General features: G+C 44.4%; 1 protein-coding gene across 1 annotated transcript in view; it reads right to left on the bottom strand.

The window, feature by feature from the left end:
- The window catches only part of LOC143767630 (uncharacterized), an 81122-nt gene that overhangs the window by 41131 nt on the left and 21646 nt on the right, over positions 1 to 18345 (bottom strand). Inside the window, exons 2-5 of the mRNA XM_077256067.1 lie at positions 4827 to 4976; positions 4518 to 4697; positions 4312 to 4435; positions 4131 to 4228 (exon numbers count right to left, since the gene is read on the bottom strand). Of these exons, the coding sequence (XP_077112182.1) occupies positions 4131 to 4228; positions 4312 to 4435; positions 4518 to 4697; positions 4827 to 4976 (552 nt within the window). The remainder of the gene's footprint in view (positions 1 to 4130; positions 4229 to 4311; positions 4436 to 4517; positions 4698 to 4826; positions 4977 to 18345) is intronic.

Here is an 18345-nt window from a genome sequence, read left to right as displayed (position 1 = left end):
AAGATCATTGTCAGCTGTGGGAGACCCCGGCTGAAGGTGCCGGAAGTGATGTCATCGGTGACGTTGCGGCATTCGAGAGTGTAGGTACACAGGCGTATTGATACAGACTGGGGCAATGTGCCAGCCGGCTCATTGAAATGAACTTACACGTGAGTCAAAAGAAGCAAGGCGAAGGTCTTGCTGTGGTAATTGTTGTGGATTCTGTTTTTGGGCTCCCTCTGGTGGTTACAACTGGTACTGGGTGACTTTGGTGGGTTGCGGTCTCTGGTTTCCACCTGTCCATCAGAGGCTGGGTGTTTCCTATTTAACCTGGCTTTCCTGTCATTGCCTTGCCGGCTATCAATGTATCAGTGTGTCTCTGTTACCTTTGCTACCTGCTCCTAAAGCCTTCAAGACAAGCTAAGTCTGGATTTCCCTGTTTCTTGTTTGCTTTCATGTTTTTAGTCCAGCTTGCAGATATGTAATTCTCTGCTGCTGGTTGCTCTAGTGGGCTGAAATTACCACTCATGTACCATGAGTTGGCACATGAGTTTAAGTAATTTCAGGATGGTATTTTGAAGGGTTTTAAGCTGACCGCGCAGTTCTCCTTTTGTATCCTCTGCTATCTAGCTTTTAGCGGGCCTCATTTTTGCTGAATCTGTTTTCATAACTACGTTTGTGCCTTCCTCTCATTTCACCGTCATTATATGTGGGGGGCTGCTATTTCTATGGGAATATTTCTCTGGAGGCAAGCGAGGTCTTTGATTCTTCTGATAGGGGAAGCTAGATCTCCGGCTGGCGCGAGGCGTCTAGAGTCCCCCCAGGAACGCTCCCCGGCTACTGTTAGTTGAGTGTTGAGGTTCAGGATCGCGGTCAGCTCAGGTTCCATCACCCTAGAGCTCGTCCTGTTTTTGCCCGTGTTTGGTTGACAAATTCCCTGCCATTGGGAACATGACAGGTAATAGCTTCTATGGATGAAGCAGAGTGGTGGCGCATGCGTAGAGGTACTTATATAGGCTCTTACAAAAAAGGAATCTAGAGCAGCTGATATTTTGCGCTACACAGCCGATAATTGTATGGGGCTGGAACACTAAGCCGCGGCATGGAATATTTATCAAGGAACCTCTCAAAAGGCCCCATATAAATAAAAATGAGGCATAAATGCCAGGATATAGATTAAAGAAACAGAGACCCCACTATTGCTATAAGACCTCTAAGAGTTTGTAAAGAGGTCTGTAATGCTGCTGCAGTGCAGTGTAGCGCAACCTCCACCAGGAGATGCTGGGGAGGGAAGAAAGGTTGCACCCACAGCATAACACCACTGAGCAGAAGCACCAGCACCACCTGGTGGCGAAAGAGTCGTCAGACGGGCCGAGTCAGAAACAGTCAGGACAAGAAGTACCAGAGGTCACAGCAATACACGTGGTCAAATAAAAGCCAGAAGTCAGAGCCAGATGGGAGCAGAGATAACAGAGATGGGAGACAGTCAAACAGGTCAGAAGACAAGCCGGGTCACATACCAAGAGGTCCAGGAACAGGGAGCAAATACTAAGACAAGTGGGGTGGCAGGAAAGGGAAGTCACGGGAACAGAGTAAACGGGAAGAGGACAAAAACATGATATCAAGGGATCAGCTGCTCTAGCCTGGGAGCATGAACTATCACTGTCATTGGTCTGCAGGCACAGCAGACTGAAATAGCCACACCGAACCCAAAACGAGGCAGAGAAGGTTAACCCCAGCATGACCAGACCGGGGAGAGAATAACATGAAACAAACCCTGGCCTGGATCATGACAAGGTCCTCCTGTATTTTTTCTTACAAGGAACCAAATGTGTCAGAGTTAGACACAAAACCTTAACTGGTCCTGATGAGACATTGCACACATATTCCAAAACAGCCAAAAGAAACCAAGTTACAGAACAGCCCATGTTTGCGCTACACAGCCAGTGATTTGTATGAGGCTGGAGCGCTGAATAGCAGCAGAAAATGCTTGTAAAGATTCTTACATATGGAAATGCCGCACTCATACCAAGATGTAAACTGAAGAAAGAGGACCACACAATTACTATCAAATCATTAGGAGTATATATGACAATCTTCCTATATATTACTTTCAGAAGTACTAGTTGTGTCAAAATCAGACACAGAGCAAGGGCTGATCCTAATAAGGCGAGATAAGGTGTTACTACAGGTCACACACCTAGTAGAGCGGTCTTAGTTAAAGAGAAATAACATATAGAAATTACAATCAAGGAAATATCCCATGGATTCATGGAAGAGGATAGCTACAAAAGAACCATAATGGTCCTGGCATAGAAGGCCGACTTATTTGACAGTTGATGCCTAATCAAGTGTCAAACGACAATACAGTCCTATAACGATCAGATATTCGATGGCAATGTATAATAAAGATCAATTAGATAAATAGACAGAAGCCATAAGATGTATTGGCATCACTAGAATGAGGAGTCAGATGTCCTCAGGGTGCAGCAGAGTGAAGCATTTACCATATATTTACTGCAATGGGTGCTGTGAATGTGTTAGAAGAAACATCCATTCATCCATTTTATACAATCCCGAATCAGGTGTAAAAAAATACCAAGAAATGTCAGTACGGGAGTGAATGGCACATCAATTGCCGGGTCTGTCTTTGCAAATAGCAGAGGGACAAATCACCCCTATAGTAAGATGCAAGTAAGCCAAACAGAGCAAAGATGTCCATAATGGAAAAGTCATAGTTGTTTGCAGAAGCCTGTGAGGAACAAGTCTTCATTTAGACCCTTGGGGAGCGACTCTGAAGATCATAGATCCATTTAGATTCACAGCGAAGGACCTAGGTTTGTGATGTTACAGTGCAACTAACTATTCACTATTGATGTCAGTACCAGTCTGTCACTGAAAATTTGTTTACTGTTAACGATATCTATAACCCTGTATGTAACCCCTTTTCACATGTACAGCACCATGGAATTAATGGTGCTATATAAATAAATAATAATAATATCAATTCTATTGAATTTGTATGCGGCACAGGGTGCATTAAGTGACATTTAGGGCTCATGCCCACTTGCGATGAAATCGGACGAATTCAATCCAATAAATAAACACTGAAGCTGTTCTCGCAGCCGGCATAGGAGATAGAGGGCTTTGGGGAATTAGCGGATGTTGTAAGTATGATTTAATTAAGAACAATAAAGGAGTCTGTGTGTTTATTTCAAATAAAGGATTTTTTTAATGGTGTCTGTGTTTTATTAACTATTTCACTATAAGAGGTTAGTAATGGGGGCGTCTAATTGACGCATCTTCATTACTAACCTCGGGGCTTGATTTCACATACTTCATATGCCACCGCTACAGGGCAGTGGGACGAGCAAGGCTTATAGATGCGCCTTTCTGGGGTGTCTGAGAGCTGATGTTTGTAGCCAAGGGAGGGGCCACTATCCATGGCCCCTTCCTAGGCTACAAATATCAGCTCTCAGCTGTCTGGCTATAAATTATAAATTACATACATGTCCTCTAAGTTGCACACACACTGTACTAATTGTATCCACTGACATTTATATGACAATTGTATGTCACTGACATATATATATAGCTCCCTATTATGCATCTATTTACTGTATGTAAACCATCTCTTCTATCCTATCGGCTCCTGCAGTAATTTTTCAGAAGCTAACAAATGAATTACGGGCTAATCTTCTATCTCTCTCTGTAATATAAATACATATATATTGGTCACTGACACAAATATATATATTCTATGAGTATAAAGTATGTTTTCTATTTTTTCCATATTTTCTATTCTAAGCTGTCAGTGTAATTTTACTGCATGCGCACACGATTTACCGTCTTTTTTTATTCCTATCTATCTAAATCGGATGCTAGGTGTGAAAAATCGGATTATACTCGCATAAAAAACGCATGACACTTGCATGACAATTGCACTGCACTTGTCCGACTCTCCTGCATGAAAATCAAACCGATTTTTAAATCACTACGGTGTCTCCAGCCTTAATCCTGCCATCTCCACCCTTCTTATTACACAAGTATAATACATATAATAATGGGGGAAAGACCAAGACTGAGCACAAGACCTTCACAGCAATCTACACATCATAGTGGAGATCTCATGACACCTTCTCTCCATCTACCTGATGATCCTGAGGAGCATTGGGATCTTCTTGGTTACAGTCCTGTGGAAGAAGAGGATGGGGACATCTCTCTGGTGTTGTCCTCATACTGGATAGATCTGGGGGTAACACATACAGGGACTGAATTCATTCTTTACATACAGATAACTATAGGCCGTGTGTATTTAGTCCTGTCTATTACCTGGTGATGTGAGGGGTTGGGGAACCTCCATCATGACGTCCTTGTACGGATCATTGTTTCCTTCTAAATGCTCCCACTCCCCCATGGAGAAATAAACAGCGACATCCTGACATCTTATAAGAACCTGACACATACAATGATACCGTCATCCCCTGATCCCTTCATAGTGTTACTGTATAATGTCCCAGCATTCCCAGCAGTGTCACCTCTCCAGTCAGCAGCTCAATCATCTTGTAGAGGAGTTCTAGGATCTTCTGGTCATTGATGTCCTCATGTGTCAGGGGGTGAGGTGGAGGTCCTGTGATTGGGCTCAGGGGTCTTCCCCATCCCTCAGACACAAGGTCCTGACAGCGCTCACTAGAGGTCTTCTTCACCACTGTGTATTCCTGGTTATGGAGAGACACAATAATAAATCTCACTACAGACATTTCCAGAGTCCTCACCTCTCCAGTTCTGTCCATCTGTTATTCCCATAGATAAGAATGATGTAATGTGACGTCATCAGAATCTCTCACCTCTCCAGTAAGACGGAAGAGGATCTCTAGGGTGAGGTGTAATATCCTCTCTGCCATCTTGTCTCTGTCCATATCCATCCTTGATGGGTAAATCAGGAAAATTCTCTTATATAGAAGATCTTTACTGAGAGGATCCGATATTGTAGAGACCTGAATGAGAAGATGAGCCGATGTAACATCATAAAAATCCTGTGTAATACAATTACTGGAGATAATAAGGGAAACATATGAGAACGTGTAAGGCTGTGTGCACACGTAGCATATTTTTCGCATTTTTTTCGCGGTTTTTCACTATAAAAATGCTATAAAACCGTGAAAAAAACGCTAACATTAAGCATCCTATTTAATAGAATGCAATCCGCATTTTTTGTGCACATGCTGCATTTTTTTCCTGAGTGGAATCACATTCCAGAAAAAAACGCAGCATGTTCATTAAATTTGCGGAATCGCAGCGATTCTGCACACCTAGGAATGCATTGATTTGCTTACTTCCCGCACGGGGCTGTGCACACCATGCAGGAAGTAAGCAGATCATGTGCGGTTGGTACCCAGGGTGGAGGAGAGGAGACTCTCCTCCACGGACTGGGCACCATATATTTGGTAAAAAATAAAAGAATTAAAATAAAAAATAGCGATATACTCACCTTCTGGCGGCCCGACCTCCTCAGCGTCTTCCGTGGTGTGTGTGAAGGACCTGCGATGACGTCACGTCGCGGTCACGTGACTGCGACGTCAATGGAAGGTCCTGAACACACAGCATCTATAGGGAAGCAAGCCGCTGAGGAGATCGGGCCATATATCGGGTGAGTATAACCATTTTTTGGGGTTTTTTTTAATTATTTTTAACATTCTACCTTTTACTATAGATGCTGCATAGGCTGCATCTATAGTAAAAAGTTGGTCACACTTGTCAAACACTATGTTTGACAAGTGTGACCAACATGTCAGTCAGTTTTCCAAGCGATGCTACAGATCGCTTGGAAAACACTAGCATTCTGCAAGCTAATTATGCTTGCAAAACGCTAGTTTTCTGCGGGTATATGCATGCCAATTCTGCATGCGACATACCCGCGGCAGGAGGCGCAGAATTGCCGCGGAAATTTCCGCGGCAATTCTGCAACGTGTGCACTTAGCCTTAATGTTGCATTCTCTAGTCTTATATGGACTGGAAAATAAGCTGAATTGCTGACTAAGTTCTCTCCTCCATTCCCCCAATCTCTGGCTATGTTACTCACTGTTTCGGCATCTGATTAGCTGTAGGAATTACAAGTTCGTTAAGACTGACCAGATACAGAGATTGGCGGGAACCCAAGCACAAATGGCATTTTTATTATTTTAAAACATTTTGTTTTTTCACTGACATCTACTAATAAAACCTATATATTTAGGCCACAGACAACAAGCAGTTTCTCCCTCGGAGTCGGCAGCTGAATACGTTTCTCATAGATAACGCTAATTCTCCTCTCATTTACCGACCCTGGAATCGGCATTAGCAATACTGCAGGAGATATTCATTACACGGGACAGGAGAAATAACTACTTCATGATGAGGACGACATCTTCATCTTCTACTACGGCTCTAGAAACAGATTTGCCCAGAGTCGGTCACTGACTCCATCCCCACCGGCCTCTATATGAAGGTTTCCAGTCTTCCCCGCACTGTAATCTTCTATCACGTTAGATCTGAGGTCTGAGTCACACACAGAAGTTTGAGGCTTTTATAAGAGATTTTTTGTAAGAACAAAAAGACAAGTGATATTTGATGCCAATGTCTCCATGTAGGCTTCCATTTATTACATCAAAAACACAAAAAACAGGTGTGACAATATTCCAAAAATAATTAATTATAGTGAAGTGTTGAGGCAGTATCACAGAAATATTCAATAAAAGTGCCCATAAAAATGCAAATTAGTGTGCTCTTCCTATTAACAATAGCGCACACTCAATTAATCATTGCACATAATCCCATATAGCCTATAATTCCCTTGTGGGAATATACTCTGCACCTAAATACACTCTGCCTGCCTGCGGGGGTTGGCACCCTATAGTCCTGCGAAAATGGCGCCCCCGCTCTCGTTGTCTGGCCCTAATGTGCCCTAGCAGTGCTAAATAGCAAAGATAAATACATATACATCAATTTAAGACACAGCGTGCAGGTTAGAATGACGATTATACATATTTATACATTAAGTATGTTCATCTCGACGCGTTTCCCCGAGATCCAATTGGATCAGCTGATTGGAACCTGTGGTTTTGGGATGGATACTATTCCCCACCGCAGTATCGGGCACACTTCTCCGAATTGATTTAACTCCTTACCCTTCATTCACATAAGTGGTCATTATTTGAGTCCTGATGAACCGATCTCGGGGAAACGCGTCGAGATGAACATACTTAATGTATAAATATGTATAATCGTCATTCTAACCTGCACGCTCTGTCTTAAATTGATGTATATGTATTTATCTTTGCTATTTAGCACTGCTAGGGCGCATTAGGGCCAGACAACGAGAGCGGGGGCGCCATTTTCGCAGGACTATAGGGTGCCAACCCCCGCAGGCAGGCAGAGTGGATTTAGGTGCAGAGTATATTCCCACAAGGGAATTATAGGCTATATGGGATAATGTGCAATTATTAATTGAGTGTGCGCTATTGTTAATAGGAAGAGCACACTAATTTGCACTCTATTTTATTTATATAGCACATTAGTCAATTTGACGATTATATGTTTCTCTGATTTGTATGGTCTGCTGTTTGCCTTTCTATTCTACACTTGAGAGTTTAGCAGGGTGAGTCAGGGATAGCCTACGTTGATCGGGGGCGCCATTGCGCAGGTTATATAGGGTGCCAACCTCCGCGGCAAGGTAGGGCACAGATAGCTTGCGTATTAGGGACTGAGTGCACCCTGTATCTTTTCTTCAGCCAAACAAAAGACGTTTTTAGGCTGTGTATGTTGTTTTTTATCTATATTATTAGTAAATGTTACGTTTTATTGTGTATTTGATTAATTTGGCAATGTAGTGCTTTAGTCGGTGAATTGAAGTGTTGAGGCACCAAATAGAAAATTTTTACCCAGGATATGGACACCTTGAACCAATGTTACAACCTCCACTATAATAAATCTTCAGGGTGATGCCTAGATGTGAGACTATTTATAAGGCCGGGGTCACACTAGCGTATGGCATCCAACGAGATAGCATTGGATGCGATATGCTACTGACTCTCGACTCCTGCTCTGCTGCGAGCGGGAGCTGAGTGTCATGCTACTGTGCTCCGAGCCTCTCACACAGAGAGGATGAGAACACAGCAGTAGAGACGAAGACACTAATTTCTCCATCTCCTCCATTGCCAGGGTCGGTGTATATCGCACAGCACTCAGATGGTCTCCGAGTGCTGTGCACTGTGTCACTCGCACCCATAGACTTATATGGGTGTGAGTGACCCAATACTCGACTGAGTCTCGGTGTTAATCGCAGCATGCTGCGATTGTTCCCGCATGCTCATTCGGCATGAGAAAATAATTGCAGATATGAGTTGGCCCATAGAGTAACCCTTGTCCAAGTGCTATGCGATGTTTTCTCACATAGCACTCGTCCGTGTTATACGCTAGTGTGACCCCGGCCTAATCAAGACAACGGGATGAAGAAAATCAGCACTCACTCATTTTAGAAAATACTTCAGTCCTTTTTAATTTTCATATGATTCAGGACAATGACAAAGTGCAACAGTGCTAGCAGTGTGACGGCGGGTGCAGTGATTTAAACAAAAAAAAAAAACATTACGGACAAAGAACGTTTCGGACTTAATTTGCATTTCTACTGGTCCATGTTCCACTGGTCTATGAACATGAACCAGTAGAAGGACTGAAGGGTCTTCTAAAAGGGGTAAGTGCTGACTTTCTCAATTCCGTTATCTGGATTACAAAAATAATATTGAGGATGGCGGCATTGTGAGAACATTATACGGTGTGTGGGGGCCAAAAAAAGGACCCTGTACTATGGGAGTAAGGCTGGAGTCACACACAAGGTATAAAAATGGTCCGTTTTACACCGACGAGAATCGCAGAAATGTTCCCTGAACAGTGATCCATTTGTCATCCGTGTGCAGAGCGAGGATGCGATTTTCTTGGATGTAAGCATCCATGTGACATCAGTATGACATCCGCATGGTGAGATTTTCTCGCCGGCTTGCAAAATGGACATATAATGGATCCATGGGCTCAAATATTCGTGAAAACATATATACAGTCTATATATACAGTACAGATCAAAAGTTTGGACACACCTTCTCATTTAAAGATTTTTCTGTATTTTCATGACTATAAAAATTGTAAATTCACACTGAAGGCATCAAAACTATGAATTAACACATGTGGAATTATATACTTAACCCCTTCCTGACGTCGGACGGGATAGTACGTCCGACGTCAGGTCCCCTGCTTTGATGCAGGGCTCCGCGGTGAGCCCGCATCAAAGCCGGGACATGTCAGCTGTTTTGAACAGCTGACATGTGCCCGCAATAGGCGCGGGCAGAATCGCGATCTGCTCGCACCTATTAACTAGTTAAATGCCGCTGTCAAACGCAGACAGCGGCATTTAACTACCGCATCCGGCCGGGCGGCCGGATATGACGTCATCGCCGACCCCCGTCACATGATCGGGGGTCGGCGATGTGTCAGGAAGGTAACCATAGAGGTCCTTGAGACCTCTATGGTTACTGATCGCCGGTGGCTGTGAGCGCCACCCTGTGGTCGGCGCTCACAGCACACCTGCAATTCTCCTACATAACAGCGATCTGATGATCGCTGTTATGTAGCAGAGCCGATCGGGCTGTGCCTGCTTCTAGCCTCCCATGGAGGCTATTGAAGCATGGCAAAAGTGAAAAAAAAAAGTTTTTAAAAATGTGAAAAAAATAAAAAAAACATAAAAGTTTAAATCACCCCCCTTTCGCCCCAATCAAAATAAATCAATAAAAAAAAAAATCAAACCTACACATATTTGGTATCGCCGTGTTCAGAATCGCCCGATCTATCAATAAAAAAAGCATTAACCTGATCGCTAAATGGCGTAATGAGAAAAAAAATCTAAACGCCAGAAATACATTTTTTTGGTTGCCGCGACATTGCATTAAAATGCAATAACGGGCGATCAAAAGAACGTATCTGCACCAAAATGCTATAATTAAAAACGCCAGCTCGGCACGCAAAAAATAAGCCCTCACCTGACCCCAGATCACGAAAAATGGAGACGCTACGAGTATCGGAAAATGGCGCAAATTTTTTTTTTTTTTGCAAAGTTTGGAATTTTTTTTCACCACTTAGGTAAAACATAACCTAGACATGTGAGGTGTCTATGAACTCGTACTGACCTCGAGAATCATAATGGCAGGTCAGTTTTAGCATTTAGTGAACCTAGCAAAATAGGCAAGCAAAAAACAAGTGTGGGATTGCACTTTTTTTGCAATTTCACTGCACTTGGAATTTTTTTCCCGTTTTCTAGTACACAACATGGTAAAACCAATGATGTCGTTCAAAAGTACAACTCGTCCCGCAAAAAATAAGCCCTCACATGGCCAAATTGACGGAAAAATAAAAAAGTTATGGCTCTGGGAAGGGGGGGGATCAAAAAACGAACACGGAAAAATGAAAAATCCCACGGTCATGAAGGGGTTAACAAAAAAGTGTGAAACAACTGAAAATATAGACTTATATTCTAGGTTCTTCAAAGTAGCCACTTTTTGCTTTGATGACTGCTTTGCACACTCTTGGCACTCTCTTGATGAGCTTCAAGAGGTAGTCACCGGAAAAGGTTTTCACTTCACAGGTGTGCCCTGTCAGGTTTAACCCCTTCCCGACATGCGCCGTACTAGTACTGCTCTGCGGGAACTGAGTTCCCGCAAACTGCAGTTCTAGTACGGCGGCACGAACGCGCAGTCTCACAGTGAGAACCGCGGCCATTGCGTGCGGGTGTCAGCCGTATGTGACAGCTGACACACCGCAGCAATGCCCATGATCGGCACTAGTTACATAGTTACATAGTTACATAGTTATTAAGGTTGAAGGAAGACTGTAAGTCCATCTAGTTCAACCCATAGCCTAACCTAACATGCCCTAACATGTTGATCCAGAGGAAGGCAAAAAAAACCCATGTGGCAAAGAGTAACTCCACCATGGGGAAAAAAATTCCTTCCCGACTCCACATACGGCAATCAGACTAGTTCCCTGGATCAACGCCTTATCAAGGAATCTAGTGTATATACCCTGTAACATTATACTTTTCCAGAAAGGTATCCAGTCCCCTCTTAAATTTAATTAATGAATCACTCATTACAACATCATATGGCAGAGAGTTCCATAGTCTCACTGCTCTTACAGTAAAGAATCCGCGTCTGTTATTATGCTTAAACCTTCTTTCCTCCAGACGTAGAGGATGCCCCCTTGTCCCTGTCTCAGGTCTATGATTAAAAAGATCATCAGAAAGGTCTTTGTACTGTCCCCTCATATATTTATACATTAAAATAAGATCACCCCTTAGTCTTCGTTTTTCCAAACTAAATAGCCCCAAGTGTAATAATCTATATTGGTATTGCAGACCCCCCAGTCCTCTAATAACCTTGGTCGCTCTTCTCTGCACCCGCTCCAGTTCAGCTATGTCTTTCTTATACACCGGAGACCAGAACTGTGCACGGTATTCTAAGTGTGGTCGAACTAGTGTCTTGTATAGAGGTAAAATTATGTTCTCCTCATGAGCATCTATGCCTCTTTTAATACATCCCATTATTTTATTTGCCTTTGTAGCAGCTGCCTGACACTGACCACTGAATATGAGTTTGTCATCCACCCATACACCCAGGTCTTTTTCATTGACGGTTTTGCCCAGAGTTTTAGAATTAAGCACATAGTTATACATCTTATTACTTCTACCCAAGTGCATGACCTTACATTTATCCCCATTAAAGCTCATTTGCCATTTATCAGCCCAAGCTTCTAGTTTACATAAATCATCCTGTAATATAAAATTGCCCTCCCCTGTATTGATTACCCTGCAAAGTTTAGTGTCATCTGCAAATATTGAAATTCTACTCTGAATGCCCCCTACAAGGTCATTAATAAATATGTTAAAAAGAAGAGGGCCCAATACTGACCCCTGTGGTACCCCACTGCTAACCGTGACCCAGTCCGAGTGTGCTCCATTAATAACCACCCTTTGTTTCCTATCCCTGAGCCAGCTCTCAACCCACTTACACATATTTTCCCCTATCCCCATTACTCTCATTTTATGTAACAACCTTTTGTGTGGCACCGTATCAAAAGCTTTGGAAAAGTCCATATATACTACGTCCACTGGGTTCCCTTGGTCCAGTCCGGAACTTACCTCTTCATAGAAGCTGATCAAATTAGTCTGACATGAACGGTCCCTAGTAAACCCATGCTGATACTGGGTCATGAGGTTATTCCTCTTCAGATACTCCAGCATAGCATCCCTTAGAATGCCCTCCAGGATTTTACCCACAGTAGAGGTTAAGCTTACTGGCCTATAATTACCGAGTTCAGTTTTTGCCCCTTTTTTGAATATTGGCACCACATTTGCTATACGCCAGTCCTGTGGTACAGACCCTGTTATTATGGAGTCTTTAAAGATTAAAAATAATGGTCTATCAATGACTGTACTTAGTTCCTGCAGTACTCGGGGATGTATCCCATCCGGGCCCGGAGATTTATCAATTTTAGTTATTTTTAGACGCCGCTGTACTTCCTGCTGGGTTAAGCAGGTGACATTTAATGGGGAATTTTTATCACTAGTCGTTTTGTCTGCCATGGGATTTTCTTTTGTAAATACTGATGAAAAAAAGTCATTTAGCATATTGGCTTTTTCCTCATCCTCATCCACCATTTCACCCAGACTATTTTTAAGGGGGCCAACACTGTCATTTTTTAGTTTCTTACTATTTATATAGTTAAAGAATATTTTGGGATTATTTTTACTCTCTCTGGCAATGAGTCTCTCTGTCTCAATCTTTGCTGCCTTGATTTGCTTTTTACAGAATTTATTTAATTTTCTGTATTTATTTAATGCCTCCTCACTACCTACTTCCTTTAATTCTCTAAATGCTTTCTTTTTGTCCCTTATTGCGCCCCTTACAGCTCTATTTAGCCATATTGGTTTCCTCCTATTTCTAGTATGTTTATTCCCATACGGTATATACTGTGCACAGGTCCTATCCAGGATGCTAATAAATGTCTCCCATTTTCTTTGTGTATTTTTGTGTCTCAGGATATCGTCCCAGTTAATTGCACCAAGATCCTCTCTCATCCGTTGGAAATTTGCCCTCCTGAAGTTTAGTGTCCTTGTCACCCCCCTACTACCCATCTTATTAAAGGTTACATGAAAACTTATTATTTTGTGATCACTATTCCCCAAGTGACCCCCAACCCTTATATTTGATATGCGGTCTGGCCTGTTGGTTAATATTAGGTCTAGCAGTGCCCCCCTTCCTTGTTGGGTCCTGAACCAGTTGTGAAAGGTAATTGTCTCTCATAGTTGTCAAAAACCGATTACCTTTGCTGGAACTGCAGGTTTCTGTTCCCCAATCTATTTCAGGGTAGTTGAAGTCCCCCATAATAATGACTTCTCCTTGAGTCGCAGCTTCATCTATTTGCTTTACGAGGATATTCTCCATTGCTTCCATTATTTTTGGAGATTTATAACAAACCCCTATCAGTAATTTATTATTTTTTCCCCCTCCCCTTATCTCCACCCACAGGGACTCCACATTTTCATTAGATTCACCTATATTATCACGCAGGATGGGTTTTAAGGCAGATTTTACATATAGACACACCCCTCCCCCTCGCTTAACCGTACGGTCATTTCTGAACAGGCTATAGCCCTGCAAGTTAACAGCCCAGTCATGGCTCTCATCCAGCCACGTCTCAGATATCCCCACCATGTCATAATTATGCTCCAACAACATTAGTTCTAATTCATCCATTTTGTTGGCGAGGCTTCTGGCATTAGTATACATGCACTTGATGTTACTTTCTGTACCTCTATTCTTTCTTAAATTACTAACTGTTCTAACCCCACCCCCCATGCCACCGCCACCCCCAACTTCCTTATTTGTGCCCAGGTCTCTATCTGCACTATCTTCCCCTCCTATAAAATGAATACCCTCCCCCCCAATCCCTAGTTTAAACACTCCTCCAACCTTCTAACCATTTTCTCCCCCAGCACAGCTGCACCTTCCCCATTGAGGTGCAGCCCGTCCCTAGCGTAGAGCCTGTAGCCAACTGAGAAGTCGGCCCAGTTCTGCAGGAACCCAAACCCCTCCTTCCTACACCAATTCTTGAGCCACTTATTAACCTCCCTAATCTCCCGTTGCCTCTCTGGCGTGGCACGTGGTACAGGCAGTATTTCGGAAAATACCACGTTGGAGGTCCTTGCTTTCAGCTTGCAGCCTAATTCCCTGAAATCATCTTTAAGGACCTTCCACCTACCTCTAACTTTGTCATTTGTGCTAATGTGCACCATGACCGCTGGGTCCTCGCCAGCCCCTCCCAGTAATCTGTCCACCCGATCAGCGATGTGTCGGACTCGAGCGCCAGGTAGGCAGCACACCATCCGACGATCCCTGTCTTTGTGACAGATTGCCCTATCTGTTCCCCTAATAATTGAGTCCCCCACTACCAGCACCTGTCTGGCCTGCCCTGCTCTCCTATTTTCCTCCTTACTGGAGCAGTCACTCCTCCGGCTTTCAGAGGACATGCCTGGCTGCAGCAGTGCTACCCCTGTACTGGCACCCCCCTCATCTGCCAACTTAGCAAACTTATTGGGGTGTGCCAGATCAGGACTAGCCTCCCTGGCACTCTTCTCTCTACCCCGCCTTCTATCTGTCACCCAGCTAACTGCCACACTGTCCTGCAGCTCGCTAGCTAGCGCCGATCGTGGGCATTTAACCCCTCTGATGCCGCTGTCAGTAGTGACAGCGACATAGAGGGGCATCGCACAGGGACGGGGGCTCCTTGCGCTCTCCCACCGGAACAACGCGATGCGATCGCGTTGTTCCAGTGTTCTGGAAGGAGTCCCCGGATCCAAAATGGCCGCGGGGCTTCTTCCGGGTCCTTCACTGAGGTGGCTTGCTCTTAGCAGGCGCCGGAAAGCCTCCTGCACTGCCTGTCAGATCATGGGGTCACTTGTAGGGGGTTTCTACTGTTTAGGTACATCAGGGGCTCTGCAAATGCAACGTGATGCCCACAGACCATTCCATCAAAGTCTGCATGCCAAAACAGCACTCCTTCCCTTCCGAGTTCTGCCATGCGCCCAAACGGTTGTTCCCCCCACATATGGGGTATCAGCGTACTCAGGACAAATTGGACAACAACTTTTGGCATCCAATTTCTCCTGTTACCCTTGGGAAAATGAAAATTTGGGGGCGAATATATCATTTTCATGGAAAAAATGTTTTTTTTTTCATTTTTACGGCTTTGCGTTATAAACTTTAGCGAAACACTTGGGGGTTCAAAGGTCTCACAACACATCTAGAGAAGTTCCCTGGGGGGTCTAGTTTCCAATATGGGGTCACTTGTGGAAGTTTCTACTGTTTAGATACATCAGGGGCTCTGCAAACGCAACGTGACGCCCGCAGACCATTCCATCAAAGTCTGCATTCCAAAACAGCGCTCCTGCCCTTCAGAGTTCTGCCATGCGCCCAAACGGTGGTTCCCCCCCACATATGGGGTATCAGCGTACGCAGGACAAATTGGCCAACAACCTTTGGGGTCCAATTTCTACTGTTACCCTTGGCAAAAAAATTAAATAATTTTGTGGGAAAAAAAATGATTTTTTAATTTTCACGGCTCTACATTCTAAACTTTAGTGAAACAATTGGGGATTCAAAGTGCTCACCACACATCTAGATAAGTTCCTTAGGGGGTCTTCTTTCCAAAATGGGGTCAATTGTGGGGGGTTTCCACTGTTTAGGCACATCAGGGGCTCTCCAAACGCGAAACGGTGTCCCATCTCAATTCCAGCCAATTTTGCATTGAAAAGTCAAATGGCGCTCCTTCCCTTCCGAGCTCTGCCATGCGCCCAAACAGTGGTTTACCCCCATATATGGGGTATCAGCGTACTCAGGACAAATTGATCAACAACTTTTGGGGTCCAATTTGTCCTGTTACCCTTGGGAAAATAAAAAATTTGGGGCGAAAATATCATTTTTATGAAGGGGTTAATAAGTGGGATTTCTTGCCTTATCAATGGGGTTGGGACCATCAGTTGTGTTGAGCAGAAGTCCGGTGGATACACAGCTGATAGTCCTCCTGAATAGACTGTTAGAATTTGTATTATGGCAAGAAAAATGCAGCTAAGTAAAGAAAAACGAGTGAGCATCATTACTTTAAGAAATTAAGGTCAGTCAGTCTGCAAAATTGGGAAAACTTTGAAAGTATCCCCAAGTGCAGTTGCAAAAACCATCACGCGCTACAAAGAAACTGGCTCACGTGAGGACTGCCCCAGGAAAGGAAGACCAAGAGTCATCTCTGCTTCTGAGGATAAGTTTATCTGAGTCACCAGCCTCAGAAATCGCAGGTTAACAGCAGCTCAGATTAGAGACCAGGTCAATGCTGCCACACAGAGTTCTAGCAGCAGACACATCTCTACAACAACTGTTAAGAGGAGACTTTGTGCAGCAGGCCTTCATGGTAAAATAGCTGCTAGGAAACCACTGCTAAGGACAGGCAACAAGCAGAAGAGACTTGTTTGGGCTAAAGAACACAAGGAATGGACATTAGACCAGTGGAAACCAGTGGAAATTTGTGCTTTGGTCTGATGAGTTCAAATTTGAGATCTTTGGTTCCAACCACAGTGTCTTTGTGCGACCCAGAAAAGGTGAACGGATGGACTCTACATGCCTGATTCCCACCATGAGGCATGAAGGAGGTGGTGTGATGGTGTGGGGGTACTTTTCTGGTGACACTGTTGGGGATTTATTCAAAATTGAAGGCATACTGAACCAGCATGGCTACCACAGCATCTTGCAGCGGCATGCTATTCCATCCGGTTTGCGTTTAGTTGGACCATCATTTATTTTTCAACAGGACAATGACCCCAAACACACCTCCAGGCTGTGTAAGGGCTATTTGACCAATAAGGAGAGTGATGGAGTGCTATGCTAAAGATCTGTGAAATCAAACTGTCCACTTAGGAAGCAAAAAAAAAATTTAGAATTGAGAGTTCTCAGTGGTTGATACCTTTTAATGGCTAACTGAAAAGATGATAACAAATTGCAAGCTTTCGAGACTACGCCGTGCTAAAACCACTTAGGAAGCAACACTGTTTGAAAATCAATTTCACATATTGTTGTGCAAATGGAATAGACAACAGATTGACATTATTGGCAATTATCATGACACACTCAGTAAAGGAGTGGTTTTGCAGGTGGGGACCACAGACCGCATCTCAGTACCAATGCTTTCTGGCTGATGTTTTGGTCACTTTTGAATCTTGGTTGTGCTTTCACACTCATGGTAGCATGAGATGGATGGTACAACCCAAACAAATGGCTCATGTAGTGCAGCTCATCCAGGATGGCACATGAATGCGAGCTGTGGCAAGACGGTTTGCTGTGTCTGTCAGCATAGTGTCCAGAGGCTGGAGGTGCTACCAGGAGACAGGCTAGTACACCAGGAGTTGTGGAGGGGGCCGTAGGAGGGCAACAACCCAGCAGCAGGACCGCTACCCCTGCTTTTGTGCAAGGAGGAACAGCACTGCCAGAGGCCTGCAAAATGACCTCCAGCAGGCCACAAATGTGCATATGTCTGCACAAATGGTTAGAAACCGACTCCATGAGGACGGTCTGAGTGCCCGACATCCACAAATGGGGGTTGTGTACACAGCCCAACACCGTGCAGGATGCTTGGCATTTGCCACAGAACACCAGGATTGGCAAATTCGCCACTGGCGCCCTGTGCTCTTCACAGATTAAAGCAGGTTCACACTGAGCACATGTGACAGACGTGGAGACGCTGCCAACAACATCCTTCAGCATGATCGGTTTGGCAGTGGGTCAGAAATGGTGTGGGGTGGCATTTCTTTGGAGGGCCGCACAACCATTCATGTGCTCACCAGAGGTAGCCTGACTGCCATTAGGAACCGAGATGAGGGGGGGGGGCATGGCCTAGCCTGCAATGTGAGAAGACGTGCGGCTGAGCTCTCCTGCCACAATCTCCCTAAACACTGGTACCTGAGGCGACGGCGAACGCTGAATTCACTCTTAAGAGTGTGCAGTGACCCGGGGAGCAGCAGTGAGCAGTGTGCGGTCAGGTGGAGAGGAGTCCCGCATGAGGATGACACGCAGGAGACAGAAGGAGCCGGCAGCGTCTGGAAGCTCTCAGGCCCAAGATGGCGCTGAGACTGCAGAGGAGGCGGCAAGGTCAAGCGCGGCATATCTAAGGAAGATGGAGGTGATCGCTTGGCTGGAACGCTTTGCGAGGTCAGAGGTGGCTGCTAATGAGCGGTCAGCA

Source organism: Ranitomeya variabilis, chromosome 4, assembly GCF_051348905.1.
Source record: "Ranitomeya variabilis isolate aRanVar5 chromosome 4, aRanVar5.hap1, whole genome shotgun sequence".
In the NCBI taxonomy this organism is placed as follows: Eukaryota; Metazoa; Chordata; class Amphibia; order Anura; family Dendrobatidae; genus Ranitomeya; species Ranitomeya variabilis.
The sequence above is the reverse complement of the archived record's forward strand: the minus strand, read 5'-3'. Positions and strand labels throughout refer to the sequence as shown.